Raw genomic sequence first — 27,375 nt, forward strand, 5'->3', positions numbered from 1 at the left:
AGGGGGCAGGTTCCCTTGATTCTAAGTACTGAAGGAGAGTAAAAGCGGTCCTTCTGTAGGAAGGTTAAAGAGGGGACCCAGTCTCAAGATGTGCCTGAACTCTGACTCCAGAGCTAAGTTCTCCTGACTTCCTGATGCCTTGTGCTAGCCTGGCAATGAGGACTCCATAGCTAGGCCTACAGACAAATGACTACACACATAATGAAGACTTCACATAAGTTCTCTTGTGCCTGAAAATACCTGCCACAATTGTAATCATCACATTTGAAGTTCTTAAGAGCATTGCCTCTCCTGACAGACTTCTGGTTTCAGAATACTGTGGTTCAGTGACATGTAACATTCCAGGGAAGTTACTTAAATTCTGATCCGTGAAAACAAATTGCTCAAAACATCTTTGTATCTCAGTAGGAAACGTGTGTCAACTAGAAGAAATTCAAAAGACAGAACAAAAAACAGTTTTAACTTGGAAATTGGAAGAGAAGGAGATCCAATCATGGAGCCTAGGTAGCCAGCATGAAAGTGAATGACTGAAATAGAACTGTACTCAAGATGAGCTTTGTTTCTTTGCATTTCCACTTCAGTTCGAGCATTGTGTAAGCCACTGTGTGTGCCTTTACACGAATTAGTTGGTCTTAAAGATTATAGTTTTTAAATACCTTCAAATAAAGTCAGTGACTCACAACGAAGTTTAGGAAGAAAATTAGTGGTAAATCACTGTGTTTACTTGAGGTAAATGTGAGTGCACTAATAATATGAGATCAATCAAGAGAAAACTTTCATAGATCAGGGATATTGTCATTAGTAGCTGAATTATTCAGATGATAATGCCTTTACATGTGTGACAACTTACGGTGTATAATGTACTGCCATAGTTTATATCCTTTCCTCATCCGAAGGATTATCTTATAAGCCATCAAATTAGAGTAGGGATGAAAAAGAAACTATCTGTGAAATGTCTATTTTCCCACAGTTGACTTTTCTGGTCTTGGATGCATCAGCATATCTACTCTCATTCTCTGTGCATCTCTTCCAGTAGACCTAGCAAATGTAAAATTCACACGCTATTGCATATTGAGCTGAGGTTTAAATGCACAGCATAAAATTTTCAGGGCACTACTAGAAATTATCTCTGTGATACATAAATCTACTTCTCTGATGGAGTTACAAGAGAATTCTGGGATCCTCCCAAATAAATAGATGTCTTCATGTGAAAAGCAGCAAGAAGTTTGCATGCCTAGACAGCATAGTTGAAAAATCTACAGTAAAAGTGAATTTTTAAATTGGCAAGTTATTTTACAAATATGAATTGTATCTAAGGTATAGTCTATAGTCTAAAGTATAGTCTACAGACTACTTCATGAGAACTATGGATATTTTTGCATTGACATGTGGCTACATCTGGAAACAATTTATACATATGCACACACACACATCTCTCACTCAAGTATCTCATTTAAAACAAACTCTTACCTTACATTCCAGACCCATTGGAGGGAACAGCTTGACAAGGTCATTTGCCTTTTAAGACTTTGATCTAAGTGAAGAAGTAAGTCCTTTACCTTGCAATGTTTCAGAACAGTTGGTCTAGATTTTCAAGTCTAGGCAGCTTGAACATATAGACATAATTCAGGACCTCAGTCTACTGAGAGCAACATTTCTAAACAAAGTTCTCTGCAATTCCTTGGGAAAACATCAAAAAGTGATGGCCTCGCAACTTTACAGGAACTCACAGGAAGGGATATAAATACAAAGCAAAGAACCCAAATGTTAGTATAGAAAAATGGTACAAAGTACTTGGGAAGACTTAAAATAGTTAGGAGGGCCTTAGTAGTCCTACCCATTATCAAACCAAAAAAAATCTTACCAAGAAATAGTTACTTGATATAATTAAGGAAAATGAGAATAATAATTTCTCTGCCCTTTTGGGTAGCCATAAATGTATGATGCACGTTGAGAGCTCTTCATGGAAAGTGAAGTATTTTACTTTTTTTTTTTTAATCACAAAAACAAAAAACCTCAACAGTCACCATTATGTTCATCTATTCAACCTAGGAGACATTAGGTTTTGTTTTTGTTTTTTATTTTTTATTTTGTTTTGTTTGTTTTTTCTCTGTCTTCCACCTCTGAATAATACACTTTGGATATGTCTCCCTCCTCTGTGGAATTCAAGTGCTGAAGCAATGTGATACTCTTTGGTTTCTCGGTTTTTCATAATAAGAATTTTTTTCATTCTTTTATAGGAACAAAAGAAAATCCTTCACCTAATCACTCCCTATCCATTGCCAAACAAACCATAATAGAATTTCATTACCTCTAGAAGTTTCTCATTGCACACACTGCAGCTTCATAAAGGTGGCAAGAAATGAAACTTAGAGTTAGGAACATGTTTGAAAGCATGAGAATTAGAGGAAAAGCAAAAATAATGCAAACCATCTTGTCACGGAACAACGCAGGACTCCTTTATATTGTCCCCCCACCCCTCCTAAAAAAAATAGATGTCAAAAGGAATGGGAATAAAGGGAAAGTTTAAAAGAGATTTTTTTAAAGGAAAAGATTGATGTCAGCATGGATATGGAAAGAAAGCAAAAGGGGACATTCAGAAATATGCTAACAGCAGTATGATCCCTTTATCAGCTACTGGCAGATTCTCACCTGTGTACCCTCTACCCTGGTTCACCACATTCTGTGTATTAGGAATGCTTGGCACCCAGCATCTATGTGTGTTTTAACAAGCCCTAATTCCTGATACAGTTAAGAATCACTCCCCAAGAGGGCTGATCCTGGAAATTAGAGGGTGGATAGCATCCAGTAGTTTTTGTTACTTACCATTCTCTAAAAGTATATTCATATGAACTTGTGTTTTTTGAAAAATAAATCCATTATAAATATAGGCTTCATTTTGTGGCAGATTCATTACAATCTCTTGAATAAGAACAGTCAGTTGAGTCTTCCAGTCTTCATGGGTACTTGGCAAAGGTACTGATGGATTATAGCAGTGTGGGCTTCTGCTATTATGTGGGCATTGTTGCACTTTCCAAAGAGGATTAAACTCAGTGAGAGCAGAAAGAGCAGAAATAGTCAGATAAACAAGGACACACACACACATGCATAAACATTTTCAACTTACCCAACATGATACCTTAAACAGAAGAAGCATTCAATGAATACTTGATCAGTGAATGAATCAAATCCTTCTCTAGTGGTGTCTGACCAATTGCAAATAGATGCATAAATCTATTTCCATGAAATTGTCTATTTATTTTCTGGTGCAGATCGTTTATGATGTTTATTTATATTTGAATAATATACTATGCATATTTACACATTAAAAATTTTATCTGAGAAGCTAAACATATTTCAGATACCATGTTCTGTTTGTTCTTACCGTACTGCATGTAACACATTAGCACACATAATCATCAGAATGGCCAGGATGGCATCTAGACTATTTATTTACCTATAATCATGGACTTGACAGATTTAGCCAAAATATATAAGACTAGTTAACTTGGACTTTCAGATAAACAACAAGTATATTTTTAGAATATGTATGTCTCATGTAATATTTATCATGTTGTAAAATGAGAGAAGGAGAGAGGACAGAGATATTTTCCAACCATTGGTTCACTTTCCCAAAATGTCCACAATAGCGATGGATAGACCAGACTGAAGCCAGGAACCTGGACCGTCATCCACATATCCTACATGGGTAGCAATAATACAAAGCAGTCCAGTCATCATTCTCGACCTCCTAGGCACATTAGTAGGAAGCTGGATTGAAGACAGGGGCAGGACTCAATCCTAAGCACTGTGATATGGAATATGGGAACCCAAGTGGCAACTTAATCCACAGCAGCACAACTTCTGCTGCTACTGCTTTCTGACTGAGATACTTTAGGTAGACTTTGCAGCCCATCAGAGCCTTAGTTTTCAGATTTTAATAATATTTACTCCATATGGTTTCCCTGCAAGTTAAAGCACTTAACTATAAGTTCTGTTAAGATTACCAAAACCATTTAGGAATATGTATCTTATGAATGTATGTTTTATATCATAAACATCACCATGTATTTTATAGCACAATCCAAAGAACAAGAAATTGTGAATAGGAGGAAATATGGCCTGGTTGGGCTATTTCATAGTCTTAGCCATTATTGATTTGTTGGGTCATCTTCTAGATGGTCACGTTTCTCTAACTGGTCATGCTGTCTTCTGAGAATATTAATAGTCATTCATGAAGCTTTAAGGAAAATAAATAAAATAAAGTAATAAGAATGCAGTTCTCTGAGTTCTACTTGCCGCAAATATATTTTTATTGTCACAAAAGCCACAGATGTTTAATAATTGCAGTGTGTCCCAGTAGGCTGTCTCTCCTGGACAATAGCAGTCTAAGCTGGACCCAAATGGTACAGAAAGAATTGACCAGAAGGGCTACCAGACAGTCTCCATACCTCAGGGTCTTTTGAAAAAATAGGTATTTCTCTCTATTTGAAAGACATACTTATAGAAATAGAGAAAAGGAAAGACAGGGAAAGAGATCTTCTATCCACTGGCTAGAAATGGCTGCAATGGCTCCCTATGATTCCATTCCAACTTGCGTTGTCAATATTGAACCTTTCCACTTTCCAATCCAATCTTGATTTTCTGTGAGCAGAGGGTCTACACTTTCCAGGACCCTTTACTTTCCTCCCCAGCGGCCACCTCCTCAGCCCACATGCTCAGCTTCCTCCTCCTTCCCTGATGCCTGTTGACTCAACCAGGCACCGCTCCCCACCTACCACCCTCCTCCCACTGCCAGTCTTGGCTTTTTGACCCCTCGCTGTACTTATCCCAAGGACATTGTGCTACAGCAGACTACAGAGACACAGATAGGGCAATGGTTCCAGAAAACAACCTGCCAGCAACATCTGCTGTCCTTTCTACAGCCCAAGAAAAGTCTTGTGGGTGAATCCAGAAGTTGCTATTGAAAACAGCAATCGTTAAGATGACTCAGACTTGAACTTTATCAGCATTAGGCAGAACGCTCAGCATTTACTAACCTGAGCAGTATCTTTCTTCCTCTCTTTTCCTTTATTTTTTTTCCTACTTTTCAATCATACTAAAACAGGTGTCAGAGCAAATCCATCAGAAGGAGTTGAAAAGCAGACACTGAGAAATGGAGAAAAAACATATACTTTCACTAGCCTTCTGCCCTTGGAAAAGCATTAAAGGGCATTCTATTCCTCAATGCCATTTCTTCACTTTCTGCTTGATTACTAGGAAATCCTATGCTACAGCTGGCATTCTATTCTTAATGCTATTTCTTTATATTACCATATGTCATGAGAGTAGACTCTGCTTTTACCTCCGAGTTACATAGTTGCCGTGTAATCACTTGCTTTATTAATTGTCTAAAACACTGGGTTTATTTAAGTTATGAGTTGGTTTTCCTATGTCATACAAGTTATTTCTCAACAGGCTTCACTAATCCTCAGTTCCTTTGTGCTGAATAGAAGCTTAAATTTTTCTTAAAATGACCACTTACTCTTTCCTAAGTATTTTATCTCTTGAATTTTTCAACACAACTTGACAAGGCAGATGCTTTCTATATGATTGTTAAAGCACAGATAAGGAAACTGAGGCTTAGTGAGGTTAAATAACATGTCCAATTTACTCAGCCAAAGAAATGGAATTCGTATCTGTATCTGATTCCTGCATCTGTATAGGTCTGAAATGAATCATTTTAAAGTAAAGAGACTCATATGAGATTTCCCTTCATGTTATAATTCAGGTATCCACTGTATATTTTGTGTCTCTTTCTACAAAATCAGACTTACCATTTATAATTGTGGATTCAAAGCTTCTAAGCCATCTTCTACCCATTTACTTCTACTTGGAGAGCAGTCGTCAGCAAGCCACATCCATTTCATATACCAGTATAGTGTCAAGCCTGTTGCAGACTGGTATAACTAAAATGCAGGAAAATAAAGGGAAAGAAAAATATTAACATTCCTACTGGAATGAATTAAACAGTGCTTCAAAAAGTTCATGGAAAATTCACTTTGCTTTTCATTAAATTTTCTTTAAGCACTCCAAGTGTTATACAAACACTTTTGCTCATTAACTGTCATACTGCTTCTTTGGCAGGTAAAGGAACAGGATAACTTGTCCTATTTAAAATGTGCTACTACTCACACATTGAGGAGTTGCACAGGATATTTCCAGGGTTCTTTGCTGATAAGGGCAAGAATGGAGTCCTCCAGGGGTAGGAAGGCATCAGGAGTGAATGACCACTAATTCTGCTTGTAGCAAGTGTTTGGTCTAGCCCCTCACTTTCAGAACATGCAACAAGCTCAGAGAAATGAAAATTCTTAGGAAGCCTGGGGTCACTTGCATAAGTAAAGGCAAAACCAATACTACATATATACAAACAACATATATATGAAGGGAAAGATGACACCTGCAAAGAATCAATTTATCATCCTATTAAAAGGGTGTGAAAGCAAAATGTCTTCATCAGTGGCGACCTTGCTGAGAGGGAAAACACACAGTGCGAAGGTGAAAGTTTCAAATAACAAGGACATTTTAACATAGAAATATTCAACTACAAATACCATCTGGAATTTAAGGCATCCTTCCCGTGAAAGGTGACAGGTGGACGTGTTTTCAAGGATAGTTGGCTGGCCAATCACAGCCTCTATAAATTATACTGGAAGCACAAGGATAGACAAGACCAGCTGAGTTCCAAGCATGTTTACAGCTAACAAAAGTGTTTCAACTAAAAATTATATGCATGACTGCCTCTCTTAGGAAATCTCTCATTTCCAAAATATGTTCCAACATAAACAGTATGCATAGAGTGAACTCTTCAGCAAACAGATTAGTAACAAACTATCATAGACTTCACCTACTGAAGTCTAAAAGGCAAATTCTTATCTCGTAACCCTGTGATCTTAAACACCAAGCTGTCCCAACAGTGTGCTTTAAAACATAGCCATTTATGTTTGAAACACACCAAAAATGGCTTATAGTGAGAGTGATTTCTTTAAAAATGGATCATGAATGTGAAGCAGTTAACACTGAACCTGGCACACATTTAGTGTTTCCTATCTGGTATTGTTTCCAGTGCCACCATTAGCAGGACACCCCAAACCACTTCTCTGTCATAGAGGAGAACATGGAGGTGCAGTCCAGGCACACATTTTAAATGAATGCTAAATTGAATTTGAGAGCTGATTCCTTACCTGATGCATAAATTAAATGTCAGAATATCACCCTAGATCATTTCAACAGCTTTGGTTTCTAGGCAGGGTAGGTGAAAGACTTTGGGAAAGGACTTTTTCTCCAAAGTGGGCGCTTACTTTGGGCAGTTAATAATGGTGTGAGAGATGTTGGCCAAACTCCACACTCTGATTGTCAAGAGCTTTTATTCCATTGTTTATTTCACCATCAAGAGCTGGGAAGAAACAATACAAGCAGAAACAAGTTTTGAAGTAATTGCCCAAGGCGACACCACAGGCTTGTGAGCACTCCTGAGAGAATACTGCACACTGCCATTCGTTGACTGAGTGGCTTTACTTTACTAAGTATTCTTACTTTCATTCGATCATTGGTTTTCTAAGCTAGGTTGGATTTCATTAGGTTTCACTGATCATTAGGTTTCAAGCCTAAGCAATACACAAAGGAGAAAGGAAGGTTTCTACTAACAGGCTATGAAAAAGAAAACGACAAAAGCTAGTTCAAAAATTGACTCAAGAGTTCAAAACAGCATATGGAACCGTTTAATATGGGGTGGCGGGGAAACACCTTGTAGTGAAAATGGTGGTCTGCAGAGTGATTTCCTTGTGTTTTGTGTCAACACCGGCACAGTAAGGTAAGTAGAGCCGTGTACAGGTGCTGACTGGTCTGAGTGGGCTAAATGCCTAGACTTGCCCAGGACAACTATCAAATCATCATGTTGTCCACTACATACTCAACCTCCACACCTCGGGAGACCCATGCTACAGCCCTGTGCATACAGCCAATAAAATCTTAGATGACATTTAGGAGAATTTCTGTATAAGGAGAAATAAAAGTAAAAGCCTAATTCTTCAGAACAACATATTCTTGTTTCTTCACGTGTTTTCTAGACTTAGAATCTACCTATGGGTACATTAGTAGACAAAATACTGGAAATGGGGACTCTTCCCAAAGTACCAAGCTATAAACCAATATTGTTAGTTCCTGAAAATTCTAGGGACTTCCGTGTCTCCAAAGACCCCCTCCTTCTCTGATATCGCTCATACTTGTTTGATAAAGAAAATAAGAAGCATGGCTAAATCAATGATGATGCTGAAAATGACTACCTTAAGAAAAATAGTCCTTCCTTTTTTCACCATCAAATGAATTACTTTTGAAGATCTGGGATGCAGGGAGGGGAATAACCTGTAGCTTTCTGACAGAGCCATTAGCTGCAGGGGAAATGGAATATTCTAGACTGTTCTGGCATCACCTTTAAAGCAGTTTCCTTGAACATGAGAGGCTAGGAAGACCAGATCTTTCCAATCAAGGATGATCCACTGAACAATCAGGTCTTATTTGTAAACATTTTTTTTCTTTTTTGTTGTCTTGTTTTTCTGTCTCTCCTTTTCCCTTCCTTGCTATGTCTCGCTCTGTCTTGCTTGCCATCTCTTCCTATGTCAACAGGTGAGAAGCCCCACCAATGCAGCATCTGTTGGCGCTCCTTCTCCTTAAAGGATTACCTTATCAAGCACATGGTGACACACACAGGTGTGAGGGCATACCAGTGCAGTATCTGCAACAAGCGCTTCACCCAGAAGAGCTCACTCAACGTGCACATGCGCCTCCACCGGGGGGAGAAGTCCTACGAGTGCTACATCTGCAAAAAGAAGTTCTCCCACAAGACCCTCCTGGAGCGACACGTGGCCCTGCACAGTGCCAGCAATGGGACCCCTCCCACAGGCACACCCCCGGGTGCTCGCGCTGGTCCCCCAGGCGTGGTGGCCTGCACGGAGGGGACCACTTACGTCTGCTCCGTCTGCCCAGCAAAGTTTGACCAAATCGAGCAGTTCAACGACCACATGAGGATGCATGTGTCTGATGGATAAGTAATCTCTTTTTCTCTTTCTTATGAACAAAACTACAAAAAAAAAAAAAAAAAGCAAAAGTAAGAAAAAGAAAAAAAAAGCTATGGCACTAGAATTTAAGAAATGTTTTGGTTTCATTTTTACTTTCTGTTTTTGTTTTTGTTTCATTTCGTTTTGTACTACATGAAGGACTGGTTTTTTGCCTGCTGGTACATTACATTTCCGGAGGCTCGGGTGAATCATAGTTTTCCCAGCCTCCATCGGATGGTGGCCTTAAGGCCTGGTAGTGCTTCAGGAGGTCCACTGGTTGGATCTCTAGCTACTGGCCTCTAAATACAACCCTTCTTTCCAAAAAACAAAAAACAACAAAAAAAAAAAAACAAAAAAAAAAGTCTTTTAAAAAAGTTAAAAATTTTTTTTTCACTTGTGAAGAGCACTACAAAAATATATAACAAAATCTGAAAGGCCTACTGTCTTTAAGTACACCGCTTGCAGTGTTTCAGTGGACATTTTCACAATGCTGGCCGCTTGGACTTGACAGTAATCAGTCAAAACTGTGGAATATCCCTTCTGGTTGAAAACCCAGAGGAAAGGCCCTGCTGTTTTCCACCAACCACCTCGTCTGATTTTACAAAAGGGCTGTGGGAGTGGGAGGGAGCAGTGGGTTTGGTGATGTGGGAAAGAAAATGGAAGGGTAAGCTTCTTCCGCAGATTCTGCCTGAGGTCACACACCGTGGCCCACCTCCTTCACATCCCATTTCCCACCCCCCAGCAGAAGCCAAGATGACTTGGACAAGCAACAAGCAACAGTGGCTATCGTATTTATTCAGTGTCTTTGCTGAGCCACAGCCTCAGCACAATCAAGAGGGACTTTCATGAAAGGCAGGAATGCAGATAAAACAAAGATATCAGAGATTTGCACCTATGTTTCTAGGTACAAGAGAAAGATTATTTCCAACAATCTTTGCAAAAAAAAAAAAAAAAGAAGAAGAAGTGTCAGGATATATTCTTGTGGAAGAGAAAAAGAAAGAGAAATGGAGGGTGGGGGGAACAAAAAGTTCTTGAGGCTTTTTTAATTCAAAATTTTATAGAGGGGCAAAAGTGACGTTTACCAGATAGAATGCTGATTTTTTTAATATATTTACAACAGTATTTGTGTAAAAAAAGAAACAAAAAAATGAGATGTTAAAAGTAATTCTTTTTTCATTTTGGTTTTGCATACACTGCCACCAATCCCTTCTCTTATTTCACACACACATATATATATTTTTTGGTAAGTCAAGACTGTTAAGGTTAGCGATACTGCTTCCAGAGAGAAAGAATAAAAGGCAACTAAAGTTATATTTGAAAGAGAGGAAGGATATTTTCTTTATATTTTTTTTATTTTTCTTAATTTTTATTATTTTAAGTATTGCCTGGGTTGATGGGCCTCTCTGGCCTGCCCATCCCTGCTGTAATTTGAACTGCTGCTTTGTATTTTGATATGTAGTTCTTTGAATTGTAGCAAGCTTAAGTTGCTCCACTGAAAAATTTTTGTTGTTGTTGTTTGCTGATCCATCTAGAGTTCTGTTCTTTCTCATGGGAGGGACTGTATCTTTCAGAAACATATTTCTTGATTCTCCAGAATTTCATTGCGATATGATGATTCTAGGACTTCTATTGACTTTTTTTTTTCTTTGATGAACACTAGTAGTATAGAGGTCTTAACAAAAGGATTCTTTTCTTTTGTGGTGAAACAGGATGAGGAGCTGTCAAACTCTGCCTCGGCTCCTCACCCTCCACAGCTACAAAAAATGTCATGATGAGAAGCCTGTTACAGACCAAGATGCATCAATGCCAAAATTACTTTCTTATAGCACCTTCTGACTATTTCCATCATCATAAAGAGGGCTAAGTGAGATGACCATTCTTTAGATAATGTATTTAACCATTACTTATTGGAAAGGCTTTAGGGAAATTCACGAAAATTTCCTAGTTGTCAACATCCAGCATTCAAAAGGCCACCCATCTATGACTCCATCCCGGCTGCCACTCTCTCTTCCTAGTTGGGATTTCTCTCCTCGGTCCTGATCAAGGCATCATAATTGAGATTTTCCATTACAGATAGTGTCTAGAAGGCATGCCAACTCAAGTGGAGGGATTCTGAACCCCAGCTAGAGCACCAAACGTGATATTGTTGCTCAGCATGTGTTAGCACACATCAAGGGAAAAACCAATCTTTCAGCAAATCAGAAATAACAAACTATAATTTGTAAAAGAAGAAAAAAGAATAGTTTCAAAATCACTTTAAATTTTAATTTAGTTTTCCTTCTACTATTCCTATACTCATTTTATTTGCAAAAACTGTACAGCCAACAAGGGGAAATCTTCCAAGGCAAAAACTCTATAATGACTACATTGGTTTCATTCATATATTTTAGTCACTTCGTTAGCCTGAATCTTTTTCATAAAGTCTCTGTGATGTTTAGCAAGGTTCATGCAACTGGAGTATTTGTGGGTTTGATGTGTTCCTACAGTGCTTAATTTAGCGGGTATTTTGCTGGAAGTTTTAATATACTCAGATGGCTAACCGACTACTAAGAATCACTCATTTTGATTTCTAAAAGGAATCCTACCAAGCAATGTATGTCTAAAAGTGACTTGTTTTAAAAGTCAGTGAGAAACAGCTTCAGAATATGTAAGTCCATTTTTTTCTATTACTGATTTTGCTTTTGTCAGTGTTAAGACTCTAATATCCACTACACTACCAATAGAGGGAGCATTAGCCACCTCACAGCATTGTTGCGATACTTTGCAAAATAAGTCATTGGACCCTTAAAAGGATTGACACATAAAAGGACACATTTTAAGGTAGAAAAAATGATATGAAATCACTCAGAACATATTAAAAATGAAAGAAGGCCAAAAATGACTTTAACAGGTTGCCAGCTCTTCGAAAGCAGCGGGTAATAGCTTAGCAAAGTAGGCCTAACTCACAATACCTCCAGAAATGTTGATTTTTGGATATCAGTATTAATCATACATTTACTTATTTCCTTCCAAAATCTAAGGGAGACTCATTTGCCTTAATGCTGATTTGTCATATGAAAAAGCTAAACAAGGGTTGAAATTCACCTTTTGCTGTAAAACATTTGGAAGGGAAAAAAAAATTGCTACCGATGATTTGGAACCCTGGTATTTATTGTTTCTATAGAGGAAGTGTTAATTCAAGACAGCAACCACAAAATTGGAAGGTCCCTTAATTCATGGTGAGGTGATAAAACAATTATAGGTCGTAACAGAACATACAGGCAGATTCACCTATCTGTGGAATTGTTCCTGCTGTGTGTTCCTCCCCCCGCAAATTCTCACAACCAAAAACAACTGGTGAATTGTTCTCTGGAGACAGATAGATGCTTGATTGGAGAGGGGAGCAAAGTTTTTGTGAAGCTATTGTTACATGTCTAGTTTCTGAAAAGGCTGCTTTCCACACTGACCCCGGTTTTAGAAAATAAATAAGTCTTTACCTATTTCAGAAGGATGGAATTGCAGGTAGAGTGCCATGCTCCAATCACAATGAAACAATCACGAACATCTTATGATACAGAGAAACAGATTTTGCTTCAAGATCAGAGAATGAACATGGATCCCTTTTGTTTGGGAGTGTTGAACCCTGCAATCCTCTTTAATTTATGCTGTCCTGTGAGGGTGCTGTTAATGCCATTGAAATAATTCTTCTCAGCAGGAAAAAAAAATGGAAGCAAAATATTCCAGATTTAGGACCTTTAGGATGAGTGTAGGGAACTAAAACAGGTATGGAAGAAAGCAGATTTTTAGCAGTTTATCACTTAAAATTTTAAGTGAAGAAGGAAGAAGAAAATCAAAAGAGAATGTTTACCTCGACAGTTTATGAAAAGTAGAATGTTCTAGCACAAAAGCATTTGTAATGCATCAGCATAGTGGACAGTTTTCCCTCTATTAAATGTCAATATGTGTAGAAAAATGAGCTCCCAAATGTGTATCATATTTTAGAAGAAAATGAATCACATGGATCTGCTACAAATCTGTATATGGGGAAAAAAATTGAGAAGCCAGGTAGAAATATCTAAAATGGAAATTTCTTTATCCAAATGCTTGTTATAAATCATTTTAATTGAATTGTTCACTTCAGATCCCAGTAACATCTTTATAGATGTTTTCCTCCCATAGATTCCTGATGCTTTGAGTCTGTGCCATGAGTAAGTGGTGTAGATAACTCCCACTTCACATTCTAACTAGAGATCACTCCCGCCTTCTTCCGGGGCATCTTGGAGATGAGAGCAACCCTTGGCCGCAGAAAGACTCGAGTTTGCTTTACTTAAAAATCAGAGAGATCTTATTCTGTATCATTACAAAATCCTAAAAGAACTAAGAAAATCCCCTTCCAGCCTCTGAATGGTGAGAATTTCTGCATTCTGATCACAAAAAGAAAGTCTCTTCTGGATGTGTGGATTTTATACCAAGTCTTAATGCCTTGACCACATGCACTGCCATCACACTAGGCCACCAGCGGTACCTGTCCTGCCCATGGCCCAAATCAGTGTCTTCTCTTATCGCAGAAGTTAAAATTGAGGTGTGCCCCTTGCAAAAATCTCTCAGATCCCCCCCAACAACATGATTTCTTATTGAGGCTTTCCCATAGCATTCCCATAAATACTAGTGCTCTCGGCAAATGAGGAATGAGATAAATCTGAATGTTCTGAGCCTCCCCTCTGTGTTAAGCATGTGGTGTGTAGTTAATAAGTTTGGAAGCCTGGCTGAGGCATCTGAGAACCTGCAGAAAAGCTATAAGACCACCAGGTTGGGTCTGTCTCTGCAAAGGCAAACAAAAGGAAAGGGAAAGGTAGTCGCACATACGGCCTGAAACGCCCTGGAGATTAGAATAGGAAAGTTGCCCTTCTCTTGTGACAACTCTGAAAAGAAACCTTCTGAAAGAATTCTTTAATTTAGAAAGAAGCAAGAGTACGGGCTCATGGAAGCACTACGGAAGAGAATGTAAGAACTGCAAAAGATATTCAGCCACCCAACAATGCTAATGTGGAAATCATCCAATTGTAAAAGAAAAAAAAAAAAAGAAAGAAAAAGGCAGGAAATTTGGCACAAAATATTTAGAGAAATGTCTGGACTTTTCCATGGGTAGGGTCCATCGTTTTTTTGGTTTTTTTTTAAAGTGATTTCTGGTTCTGAGAAACCTCTTTACTCACTGGAAAAGAATTTGATTGAAATGGCCAGAAAAAAAAAAGAAGAAATCAAAAAGAAAAGAATAACAGGACACTAAAGGCAGAACCATGTGACTTGGTGACAAGCAAGAGAAAGGTGCACTAGGATTTCAGTGCATTCCCTAGTTCCGTGAAAAAGCCACTCAACCCTATGCCTCCCTTGGTGAGGCTTTCCTCCTACAGTAAGCACAGTGAGAGACTTGAGCTGGCCCAGCCATGGCCACAGGGAACCTCCCACCTGGGAAGGTGCAGCCTTTTTTTCTCCTCTGTGTCTTCAAAACACAAAAGGCTGTCCCCTCCATCACCTAGAAAATAGATTCTGTAGGGCAAACATTCGAAATCCATCTCTACCGTTTTCCCCCAGGCAGCAGGAGGAGGCAGTTAAGAGACATGTCTGACTCTCCAGAGGGTGGTTTCCTATTCCCAAGAGCTCACCACTTCCCATTTCCTAACAGGCAAGGAGGCTGTAGTGACTGAGTGTTCCCTGGAAATAAAATATGTAAAAGTTTCCAGCCCAAAGCCTTAGTTCTAGCACCAGTAGCTAGACCAATGTCTGCCTGACTAAATTGTCCCAGGGATGTCTCTTAGTCTGTAAGGCATTTTTCTCCTGTTTCATCAACCCTGAAAACAGCAGTTGATGTGGGCGTGAACATGTCCTAAGGAATGGCTGTGGGCCTGTATGACTTATGTCCATTCCTTTTAGGGTGAGATGGTGGATGGTGAGGGCTTCAGATCATGAGTTCTTTTTTTAGAACTGTGCATATGTTTCTTCTGTATGGAATGAAGGATAAGAAAGTCCCGATTGAAAGAAGGAAGCTTATCTTTCTACATCACTGGCTGGGACACTTACAGTTCCAACAGCTGCTTCAGGCCCTGCCTGTTGATTTGTCCACTGAACCTTTCAGACTGAAATGTAATCTGGAGTGACCTCTGTTAAAGTATTTTCACAAGAAGCTACTTACAGTATAAAATTATTGCCTTAAATCAGGAAGCCCAAGAAGAGGACGAAAGATAGAAATTGGAAGGCTGTGATGATATGGGCATTTCATGCTTTCAAATAGTTGCATTATCACAAGAAAAGGCCTACTCAGGACCAAGGCCCAAGCAAACAGTGCCTTCTTAGGGAGGCAGCGGACTTGTGTGGAAATGGCTGCTCTCAGAAAGTGGCTGCTGTTTCCTATCTGTTCTGTTTCATCATTAGACCTGGGCCAAATGTAAAGTTGGCATCAGATTACTAAAGAGAATCCTATAGTCACAGGTGCCTGGGTTGCCCATTTCCAACATTTCCTTCATTCCCAACAGAAATGCTTTATTCCCCTAGACAGTGTCAGTCTCAAAAATGTTTTCCACCCTGGACCCTCAGTTTTAGAGAACATCTGGTTTATTTGGTGGTTCTTTATTTAAATGCAAAGTCAGAACTTGTCACAATTTGATAAAGAGAGTTTATCTGCAGAGGGATCTGAGGCAAATTCTGAGTCCCAGCTTCTGGGATACCCACATAGGGTGTAAGATGCCCTGCTTTGAAAATCAAGGAAGCCTGTGATTTTCAAAGGCCTCTGTGAGATTCTGATGCACCCAAGATAGAAAGAAAACAAGTTTAACTCCATTGAAACCATCAATTTCTGCTACTATGCCCAACAGTTGGTCCTGTCCAGCAAAATCATCATATGTAGATTCTGGTACTGAAAAGGACACAACACATCCAGTGTGTCACAGTTACTATCCAAAATGCTGCAAATGAGTGTGCATCATATACATGCAGAGGCAGTACAAAGTGCTCTCAGTACAGAACTGATCCACATCCATAGTCCCTACTGTCAACAAGGTTGGTTGGGAAATTTCTAGTTAGGAGTCAAAGGTCTGACATATGTCACATATCTGCCTCTGCTCTGTTCTCCCAGTCAGTTGCATTGGTATGCATCCTGAGGCTGCCAGGCATTCTGAAAGAATCCAAACACCAGTCCTTTCTAGGAATCCCCTCCATGAGAAACTTGAACTGGCTTGTGTGGAATTGAGTACATCTGACAGATTCCACACTTGTATTGGAATTAGTGCCGTGTGTGTGTGTGTGTGTGTGTGTGTGTGTGTATGCATCCGTGGGTGGATCTGCTGCTGTCTGGGCACGTGGTGTGTTCTTCTCTGAGGTGTCCTAGTGCAGAGCCTCACTGCCTCGCTTTGTCACTGTGCTCAAGAATCATGGCTTCCTTCCCAGGAAGCAGTCACCTGCCCACTCTGTTGCTTTCTGCAGCATTTCCGAGTTGGGAGAAATAAAAGGCAGTTTGTTGGATCCACAGCAAACCCACAGGGACAGGCTGTTTTCCTCCATAAGAAGGTAGAACAGAAGTACTCAACTGGCAGTCAGACTTGAGGGAGCAACAGTCTAGGGTACACCACCAGGTCCGGGGGAGAAGGGGTGCCAGCAGCCAAGGTCTATCCGAACTTTGACCTGAGCCATCCTGGAGCTCCATTCTTTCCGTCCCTGGAGTCCAGTGTGCGCATAAACTTACACACACACAGACCCATGTGTGGAGTTTCATTCCCAAATGAAAGCATCCTAATACTGCCTGCATCCGCAGGACGTCACCATCATGTCTCCTGAAACCAGTGTGGCCTTTTGCCGAAGTCTTTCCAAAAGTAGGTTGTTTACCATGTCTAGCAAACCAATGGACTATCAGGGGATATGTTTTTCATTATCTATAAGAATTGGTGGCTTTTGCTTATCTCAAACATTAAAGCACAACGCCACTCCAGCATAGAATAATGAATGAACCTGGCTCTCCTAGCTGACTCAAGGTGTGGTGGCCTGGAAACAGTCAGATTCAGTTTTCTCACTCCCATACCCTTATTTTACTAGATGGTTGATTATTTTTTATGACATGTAGATTATTTCTGCTTTACTGAATTCAGAGGACATTTTCTTTCCTCTTCTATTTTAATGACTTTTCTCTGTCCCCTATTAAGTAAATGCTACTTGCAGTTGCACCTTTTTGTGGCTATTATTTTTTAAAAGTGTAGATTGTCTTTCTATATCCAAAAGAAGTCTGTGACTGTAACCATAGGTATTTCTTTTTACTGGAAAAAATGACTTTTGTTTTGTTTTTGTTTTTACTAACAGTACTAGTGACTTTGTGGAAGAATATGAGTTACTATTTAGGTATGCTTACATAAGTACAGTACACTACATTACAGTTATTTCTGAAACCTAGAACATACACATTATATATAACAACTCTATATTGAAATATATATTACATTATATTCATTTTAACTTTTGAATCTGCCTATGATCATAAGTTGATTGAGACATTATTATTTCTTTGCATATATCACCCATCACCAAACTTGCTGCAGTTAATCCGGTGCATTTAATAATAATCATTACTGCTCTAGTTTGCTTTCCATATTATTAGCTTCAGTATTGTCATTAGGGGATTTTAGAGATTTTTTTTAAAGCTCAGACTTAGCACATGTAGGAAAGTGAAAACTTTTTTTTAAAATGTTTTTGGTGTGGCTAATACAAAGAAGTTCATATTTGAAGTGATCTTGTTTAGCTGACCCTCTTAATATCTGAAGAACAAAAGAAGTGCATATGAATGTATCTGTGATTTCCCCCTCCAGAACTGTCACTGTCCATATTTGCTCCTATAAATAAGACCAAGGAGCTGCTGAACCTGATCCGACCAGTCATCAACAGGCTGCACTTCAAAGGGCCGCTCTTCTGAAAAGCATCATTCATTGAACTGCCTAGTTTTCCCAACTTTGGATACAAACTTCAATGTGAATGTTGAGTCTTGTCTGACTAGTTTCTGTTGTAGGATACCCGCAATGATTCAAGGAAATCTTCAGCATTTGCCTGGAGGCTGTTAGAGAATCCATTTTCCTAGGAGATTTTTTAAAGCTTGACTGAAACCAGAGTTTGAGCATCTTTTTACTGACAGGGATTCACAGAAATAGAACTAAGAAACAGGTATCACATTCTTCAGTGGGTAAAATCCGTAGAATGGTGACTCTTGGATCTCTGCCCCTCAGTATCTCTGCTTGGCACTGAAGTGCCTCCCTTCTTTATTCAGGCTTCCATGGGACTTTGAAAAATCAGGCATCCTATCTTCCTGTACCAGAAATACTTTCAGGTAGGATTTTCAGATAAAGAGATTCTTTAGCTTTCCTTAGCTGTTCAGCCCCAATGCCTGCAAAACTCCTTGGGTGGATAAACTCTTTGTCTATCCTAGGTGCCTAAAACCAGTCTCATTCCCACAGTTCTCTATTCAGAACAAAACAAAAACAGTTTTTCATAAAATACAGCTTAGAAGACCTTTCCACACTGGACCAATATTAAAGGCTTCTCACAGTGAAGACCCCATTTCCTTCCTTTCATCTTTACAAGTAGATCTTTATCTCCTAATCCTGTCCCATTCTTCAGTGCTTCTCCAAGTCTCTGCCTTCCTCCACCCCACCCCTTGCACACACTGCTCCACACTCCCCAAGTGTGAAGCCTAGCACTCATCAAGGAAACACCTGCTCTTTGTGTGCAAGGGGCAGTTATCAGCTATAATAGAAAAATCACCCATCTACTCTCCAGAGTTTTCCAGTAAATATATTGCTGCTAGACAGATGTAATTGAACCACATAGTAGTGCTTCTTCCCCAATAAGCACATCCTATCCAAATTGTATCACCTTCATTATTTTCCTAACCAATTTTGGTTTCTTTTTTAAAAAAAAATGCTTTGAGATATTCTTCTGATCATCCTAAATATGGAATATTAAATGCTGACCCTTGGCTGTTTATCTTCCTTCCCTTCACCCATTTGAATGACCTTCTTTAAGCTTCACTTAGTTAAGAAGCTCTAAAGCCTTCATAAACCTGAGCCTTGCAAGCAAACTGAAGCATGTCTTCATGTTAGCTGCAGATTTGGAAAGTTCTCAATATTCGTTTAAGTGTGGGAGGACCTGAGTCCCAGTTTTAAATGTCAACTGCACTGGTTGAGATCATGAATTCCTCTCACCTTCACATTTGACCAAAGATAAAAGTATTTTCCGAGGCTTCAGTTTTATTTAAATACCACAGTGTTCAGAGTCTTGATATGAATAGATCAGTAATGAAGGAAATAAGAAAATCATTCATGTCGACAGAGTCAACTCCTACCAATATTTGGCCTAGTGGTAGGTTTACCAGAGAATAAATTTATAGAAATCTAAAGTGGCATGTTTTCAAAAGAATTTCGACAACTGCTTGACCCTTAATGAACTCTTTTCAAACAAGTAAAGCCACTTAAAACACATTATAAAACAAATTACGAATAATTTCTTCTTTTGTTACCTTTTTAAGAAAATAATTATTGATTGATTTAGAACTTAGAGCAGTGATTTGCTAAGGTCCAAAGAGATGCATAAAATTTCTAAATTGATGTTTTTGCAGCCAAATATCACTTACATATAAATTTAATATGTGCTTACATAAAGCAAGGCTGAAAGAATACATACAGGGCTGTACAGCACACTGTCCAGTATCTAAAATACTCATTATGTAATTTGGCCATCAGGCTAGATCTCTTTCCAATGAATAATAACCATCTGGTGCCAGAGCATTGCCCAGGAGACTAATAGTATTCTGGGTCCTAACCCTTTCAGGATGCCTTTAATATCATCCTCACAACAGCTCTGTAATGCAGTCTTTTTTGAGCTTCAGTCTGGTGCTCTTGACTTGATACCATGCCTTTTGGTTTGTGTCAACACATATTCGGTGAATACGGAGAGTGTGCTTTCAGTTCTTGTTGTACCCATTGACAAACAGAATGAAGAATGTTTTTATATCTGATTTAACCTTGACCCAAGTTTTATCTTAAATCAATTTGTTGTGTGCATGCACACCATAGGATACATGTCCCTTTGGAACATGCATCTAGAAGGAAGCCTGCGTTTCCTAAGGAACGTTTGCATTGCTTAGAACCCTAATCTTCCCTTGGCACCTACTCATACCCCAGGCAATCCCATCTCTTTCTATCCCTTTGTCCAATGTGATTCATGATAATCTTTCAAAAGTACTAAAGACTTCTCAGGCATTGGCTTCAGGAGGAATAAAATATTCTCTTTCATGTTCCTAAAATGTTACTATTTAAAATAGAATGTGAAGTAAGAGAGGATGTGATTCTGATGGTTTCCTTTTGGCACAGTTAATCTAAAGATGCCTTCTTGTGAGTTACTTTTAGTTCCCCAAGGAGAGTTCTGACCCAAAGATCCAGGATTACTCATCACAACCTCTGTGTTTCTTAATCTCAGAATAATGTCTAAATGTTATTTAATATTCTAGATACGTCGGAGTGTGAATTGCTCATTGCTACAAGCTGGCTGTTCTTTGAAGCTGATACCTATCAGGAGCTTTAATGCCCTAATGGTAACTAATGCAGCAAAATAATGGTCAGAAACACTAGAATTTATATTTTGGAGGATAGGAAGGGTTTTTTCTTCTGCTTGTTTTCCCCATAAGAAGCTTGTCTCCCCTCCGCCCACTCCATAATGCATTTCAGAAAGTCTGCATCTCATTTTACAGATACATAGTTTTAGGATTTGCAAATATAGTTTAGGAAAGTGTTGTAATATTGAGGCTGGTAGCAAACAAGTTTATTTTCTGCACTGAACTTAAGGACAAGTGTGCATAGATACAATTCCTTCAAAGAAAGTGAAACATGGTAAAGCAGATGGATGATACTTCTACACATTAAAACAGGTGTTTGCTATCTGTAAACCTTGATTTAAGCATAATTATTACTCTCTAGAAAACTGAAACTGGAGGAATGTGTATTTTAGTAAATTCATTTGTTTATTTTCCTTCATGTCTTTCTTCTCAAGATAGTAAAAGGTTTTGGTTCTTGATGCTGTGTATGGGCAGTCAAATCACAGCCCACCCTTAATCATAGTCTTTTCCCTCTAAAAAGTCTTCAATCTGACCATCCAGGAGCCCTTTCTCCATGGAAATCTTCTCTTCCTTTTCCAAGCACTTGGGAACTTTGAGGAGAGAGATTTTCTCTGCACATCAAGGCTATAGCACTCAAAATAAAAACTGTTATTTGAGACAACAATCTTACTTATCCAAGTAACAGGTCCAAAACAAATGAATTGACTGCAGACGGCCATGCATTTTACGCTATATAAATCCTTATTGCCCCCTCAGATTCTTTTTTGGAACAAGGCCAGGGATAAAGTAATTAAATGTAATTTCCCTTTTGACCTTTCTTATTAATAGTACAGAAGATTCTGAAAAGAGGGGGTGCTACTCCAATGCCAAAACCAATCTGTCTATTGTGTTCTTGTAACCACATGGATTTCTGTTCTATTCATTTCAAGACTGTGTGTACTCATGAGGTCTTAAATACACAAATAGTTGTTTCCCCATTGCTTGTCTTCACCACTGTCTAGGTCCTGGAGATAGTAGGAATAGAAGGAAAAGAGCCCTGACTTGTCAGCATTTCATTCGTTCATCCTTCCACTGCCGTAGACAAAGAACAATGCAAATTGGAAACTGGAAAAGAAAAATAAAACTAGAGAATTTCATTTGGAGGTGTACTGTTTTCAACTCAACTCAACTTACAGGTAGCCTGACAACCATTTCACAGCCTGTTTTTGCCCTGCGTTTTACATTGTTGGCCTGGTCTTTAAAATAATTGCAGCTTCTGTAAAGGGAAGAGAGGAAAAACAAAAAGGGGGAACAGCCAGTTCTCAGGGTTAACAGAGAAAGTTAGCATGCTCTGCCATCATTATCCTTGCCCATCTCTCTCTCATTATTACAGTTCCAAGAATTAGTAGAATAACTGTACCTCTGTGAGTTAAAACTTCTCTAAATGCTATCAATCCCATCTAAAGAAATTGTAGAAACCCTTGACTGCTCCTACATCTCATCCTCATTCCAAGGCACCTGAGGAGTGTGCAGAGAGATAAACAGAAAATAACATAATGGTTCTAATTTGACATGAGATTTTGCTATAGTCTAAAGTGCTTTGTGTATGTTCAGAGCTAGGGAAATCTTTAAAAAACAAAGCCAGTTACTCAGCTCTTACTCTCTTTAGAATAAGCTGTAGAGTTAAAGAAGATTCTAGAAGAAATTTTCAGTAGTTAAACTTCTTCCTTAGTCACATTGATTTGAACTTCACTTTTCTAAATGTCTATCAAGGCAAAGTTCCAGCAAATGTAATCTAACTGAAAGAAATTTTTTGTATTTTTGTTGAAAGAATTGTGGTTTTCAGAGTCATTGAAAGCAGGGTCTCTTATCAATGCCTACCATGGCAAAAACAGGTGACAATTTTACATGATAGGTAAAACCCTTGGTGACTTTATATTTTAAAAATCATTTGAGTCTGTTGACTCCACTATGCCAAACTTTGTTCCCACAATATATTCAAACTGATATCCTGATTCTCCCAAGACTGCCAGCAGGCATGTGTGGGTACAAACAGAGAAACAGATTTTACATTTGAAATAGAAGACATAGACAAAGTGAAGAGGCAGATTCAGGATTATCAAATACCAAGAGTTTCTCCAGAATTACTCAGTATTACCACATCCCAAACTAATTCGAGTTTAATCTTAAATTGGAAGCAAGCTCCAGGCACAGTCCTACTATGAATGTGTTTTCTTACCAAGTATCACAAGAAGTACAATGCAGACTCTTTTGGTGTAACCATTTGCTTTTATATGTAATAATTGTCATTTTTGCGTAAGTGTATCATTAAGCTATTTATATCAATTCAAAACTATCATTCTGCGAGAGGCCTTGAGAATTCAGTTTATGTATGTGTACCTGTATTTACATGTAGTCAGGAGAAAAAGTGACAAAGAGAGGCATGAAGTGAGGGAAACTGGTAGCAGTTATGTGAGTGCTCCCAGGTACCCTACCTGTGTTAGGTCTGGGGACTGCTGCCTGTTGCCCTGGAGGAATAGTTGATTGCACTATTCAGAGATAAGAACTCAGCACTGTTAAATGTGGGACCATTTTATGGGAAACAGAAAAGCTTTATGTTTTCTGTACCCATTCCCCTTGGCAGCAGAGCCATTTGACATGATGAAAACCATTAAGTAAAAACCACTACTGATCTTTGCATTAAACAGCTATTTTCCTTTTCTAGATAATACCCCGATTTCAACTTGACTACTTTCTTTTAGCTTAATGTTTTATGAAATAATACATAGGTGTGTGTTAGTTGTTTCTTCTCCTTTGAATTGAAACAAACAGGGCGAAAAAAGAGATGACTCACAGAAATGTGAGGTGGAGACTGAATTTCCCTCTCTTGTAGCGCTGGTAACCTTTAGTAAGAGCTGTTTAGAGTTGAGCTTTGAGTCTATAATAGGGCTTTTTTTTTTTGCACTAAATATGACTGCACTGCATTGCACTACTGAAACTGAAATGTATTGACTTGTGCTGGGAGAGTGTTTTTATGTATGGGAAAGAAAGAAGCAAGTTATGAAACTAGGAGCATCACGAGAATGGAGGGGTATTTTGATTGGGCTTGGTCTTATCAGAGTCAGTAAGGCTTTATGGAGGCTTCTCCAGCTCCAGGCCGGCCTAGAAACTGCCGTGCTGACCTGTTTTTTCATTTTGTAAAGGCTCTGAGTTAGTGCAGCAAATTGAGGACACTTAAGAAGTTTACCTGATAGTTTTTCCAACTACAGCTTTCAGTAGGAGTTGCAGTAAAGAGGAAGCCAACTAATAAGAATGTAGAAGTCTTTACCTTGACCTATACCATGAAGCCCCTTGCTGGTGCACTTTCCAGAGTGGCAGAGGGAACTAGTCTGTGCTCCTTTAAAAAAAAAAAAACACACATGAGTTTGTCCATACTGGAAATATCCTTTCAGCTGAACATGTTTTCATCTCTGAGTGAAACCTAGATCAGGCTAACCAAAGAGGAAGGCCATGCATGTGGTGAAATCCTTGAAGATGACAGTGAGGGAACAGTGCAATAAATACTGAAAACCAGTTAGCTGAAATGTTTCCTTTGAGACAAGGGAGACCACCTTTGAAATTATAGGAAAGGTTGGAAGATTGATCAGAATCTGCTAGCTGCTCCATCATAGACAGTTCTTATTAACCGAAACCCCTTTTAGTGCCTGCAAGTCTACTTTTGAAGTTGTTTTCCCCCTAACTTCTTTGTTGGATTCATTCTTGTTGCTTTTTTTTTTCCATCTTAGGAGTAACCAGATTTTGACAGCTCTTTAACAATTGTTAATAAAAGAATCTTGTGCCACAGGAAAAGCAGTAGAGTGTGTGGGAATAATAACACAAGCGATTAAGATGCTGAGAGACTCTTCCAGAATCCAAAGTGACAGATTATAAGATTCTGGTTCAATAAGAAAGGATCACACCTATAGGAACAGCTAATGTTGGCTTTCTGAACACTATAATCTGGAGACATCGATTTAGAAAATTGTCAGTGAAGGCCTTTCTCCTAAGATTATAACATTAAAATGTATCATATTCTCTCTCCTTCTTAGTGTCCATCCAAGACTACTATCCCAAGTTTAAAAAAATTAAGGAAGTCATTAACCTTCTAATTAGACATACTTTATTTAGAGCTTTCAGAACTAACACAATCCCTCCAGTGAGCAATCAAAAGCATGATCTCCATTTTAGATACGCAATGGTAAATGTATCCCTCTGAGCAGTTCTTAGCAATGTGTATTGGCTAAGAGGACAGCAACTACTCCAAACCAAAGCTATAGAAAGAAATAATTGCCTCTTTAAAATGGTCTCACAGTAACCATCTTAGGAGACCTTTTTTTTTTTTTGAGGTTTTGGGGGCACCTTCTTCCTGGAAGCTTACATGCCCACTCTAGTTCTGTCACCAAAGATTTTGGTCTCTGGGGCCCAACATCTCTCTTTCTCTAAAGCAAAAATACTTCAACAGGCTCAAGGGATATGTTTTCTATGGTCAACAAACAACACTGGATTTCCTTATGTTCACAGTGGTATCTCCAGGAGAGCTTGTTATTAGAGAAGCTGTTGAACTAGCTGCCTGACTTAGGGTGTGGTCAGAGGTCTAAAAAATAGGGGGAAAAATACATCGCAAGTATTTGACACTGTACATTATCTGCAAGATTTGACCTGGAGACTGATGGAGAGAAAGAAACTTCCATGGAAGAGAGTGAGCTAAATAATTTGGAACCAAACAAAGATTGTTAGTAAAACATAGGGCAGCATACACGCAAGTGTGGATCAGGACTCTCTCTCAGCAATGGCTAGAGAGAAGTCAGCCATGAAATCTAGCAAGTGGAGTCAAGAAGAGAAAAAGCCATGGTCTAGGTTTCATTGCGCTTGCTGGAGTGGTTGAAATGCCCATGTTCATGGCAAGGAAAATGCTTGGAAGCTCATGTGTTGTGATAGTGCCTTTCTTGTTGTAGTGAGTGTGAGTTTAATAATTTATTCAGTTATGCTTTTTTGGACCATCGCCCCCAGTCTTCTGAGGCGGTCTGAAGTGATAATATCCACTTAGGTTGACAAGATAGGAATGCTGTGATTTGATATTTGCACTAGATTGTAAACTCTCCTTAAACTGGAGCAAACTGCATGAGAGAAAAACCAAGGACAGCTCAAAGTTAAAAGAAACCAAAAGCAGTATTCTCTGAATAATAGCATTTCTTTTTATTCTTCTATTCCTTTTGTTACTGAAAGAACGCTTAGATTTGTTGGTTACTAAGTTCAATTCTTATCAATTCTTTTCCTTCCGTTTCTTTCACAAGCATCAGTTAGGGAAAGTACATGGAAAAAGCCTCTGCCATTATGACTTCACACACCTTCTCTGCCTACTCAAGGGTACCAAGGGATGGGCAGTGGGATTGAGGACCCTCCAGAGCCACCCACCCAAGAAATGACTGTATCATGTAGATGGCTGAACTGAAACCTGTTTAGTCATAGGATAGCTGCAATTTACCCGAAAGGATGCTCAGAAAAGAGAAGGCAACAAATGAGTTGAAAAAAGAAAAAAATCCAAAGGAGGCAGCACCCAAAGTTTGCATATCTTTTTCTCTTCTCTCTCCTTTATATTTCATCTCATCTGCATTACCAGAAGAATGATTTAGTTCCTTGGTTTCTCTCTTTAATCAGTGGGCTGGGAACTCCTCCAAACAAAAGCAAAAACAAAAGTGTACCATAGCAGCTCTCCTGTGGCCAGCAACTTCTCAACTGCTTTGGACCAGGTCTGGAACTGTCAACTAAGATAGTTTGCAAGTTCTGGCTGCTTCAACCACCTGTCCACTTAATTCTCAGTTTGTTTCCATTTGAATTTTGAGTGAGGCAATGGAAAGGTGGAAATCACGGGAAAGGTTGGAGGCTGCAATTCTAGGGCATAGCTTTTCACACGTTTATATTATTCATAATATGTCCTTCTACATCTGTTTTCAGTTTCATCTGTTGCCCTCATTTTAGTTTCTACTGCATTTGTGTTATTTTTGTAGGAATTTAGTCCATTTGCTGTATCTATTTGAATACTCTTTTTCTACTTTCCCCATATGGATGCAGTACCAACTGTTAATGAAATCTTTTTAGTATATTATTAATACGTTATTCTACTGTAGACCAAAAATATACAATTTGTTCATTTCAAAGATATAAAGAACTAGTGAGTACAAGATGAAGAGTTGAAGGAAAATGAAGAAGAGCAGTTGACTATGTTGAGTTAGAAATCTGAGTAGCCTTACCTATTTTTAAACCAGTGCTTGCCAATCATACCATAGTTGGAATCATATTATCTTGGCTCCTTCATGCTTATGTCTTATATTTCTTGTTTGTTTTCTTTGATGTAATAAGGTTGCACATCATGCTAATTTTTGGCAATGCCTGATTTTATTATATTGTACTTGTATCAGTCATTTCCTTTAGAAGATGGGGAGAAAGTTTTATTTCTTCTTTTAATTTACAATTTGTTTAATGCACTGGAAATACAATTGGACACATTTCACTGTTTAAAAATCAGAAACAAAACAAAACAAATACCATATAAAAAAAAACCAGCAAGCAAAGAAGCAACAGGAAAAATTCTCCAGATGTACTGAACACACTACACAGACTACAACCCACCTGAAAGATAAA

General features: G+C 38.7%; 1 protein-coding gene and 1 long non-coding RNA gene across 13 annotated transcripts in view; one reads left to right on the forward strand and one right to left on the reverse strand.

The window, feature by feature from the left end:
* Positions 1–9,413, forward strand: part of ZBTB20 (zinc finger and BTB domain containing 20) — a 709,762-nt gene extending 700,349 nt beyond the window's left edge. For all 8 annotated transcript variants that reach the window (XM_040980442.1, XM_040980441.1, XM_040980439.1 and 5 more), the window contains one exon: positions 8,665–9,413. In XM_040980442.1, coding sequence (XP_040836376.1) covers positions 8,665–9,086 — 422 coding nt within the window. In that variant the 3' untranslated portion in view covers positions 9,087–9,413. The remainder of the gene's footprint in view (positions 1–8,664) is intronic.
* LOC121156670 overlaps positions 1–27,045 on the reverse strand; it is a 28,912-nt gene extending 1,867 nt beyond the window's left edge. The window contains exons 1-4 of one of the 5 annotated variants that reach the window (XR_005883907.1): positions 26,985–27,045; positions 7,224–7,435; positions 5,817–5,948; positions 2,827–5,148 (exon numbers count right to left, since the gene is read on the reverse strand). This is a non-coding gene — a long non-coding RNA (uncharacterized LOC121156670). Of the gene's footprint in view, positions 1–10; positions 1,535–2,826; positions 5,149–5,816; positions 5,949–7,223; positions 8,107–9,005; positions 9,122–26,984 lie in introns of those variants that run through there. The other 4 variants (XR_005883906.1, XR_005883905.1, XR_005883908.1 and 1 more) reach the window with 4 other exon arrangements.
* Between the last annotated feature and the right edge of the window lie 330 nt (positions 27,046–27,375).

This window comes from Ochotona curzoniae, unplaced genomic scaffold (genome assembly GCF_017591425.1).
Source record: "Ochotona curzoniae isolate NIBS_2020 unplaced genomic scaffold, NIBS_Ocur_1.0 contig_3498, whole genome shotgun sequence".
Lineage (NCBI taxonomy): Eukaryota > Metazoa > Chordata > Mammalia > Lagomorpha > Ochotonidae > Ochotona > Ochotona curzoniae.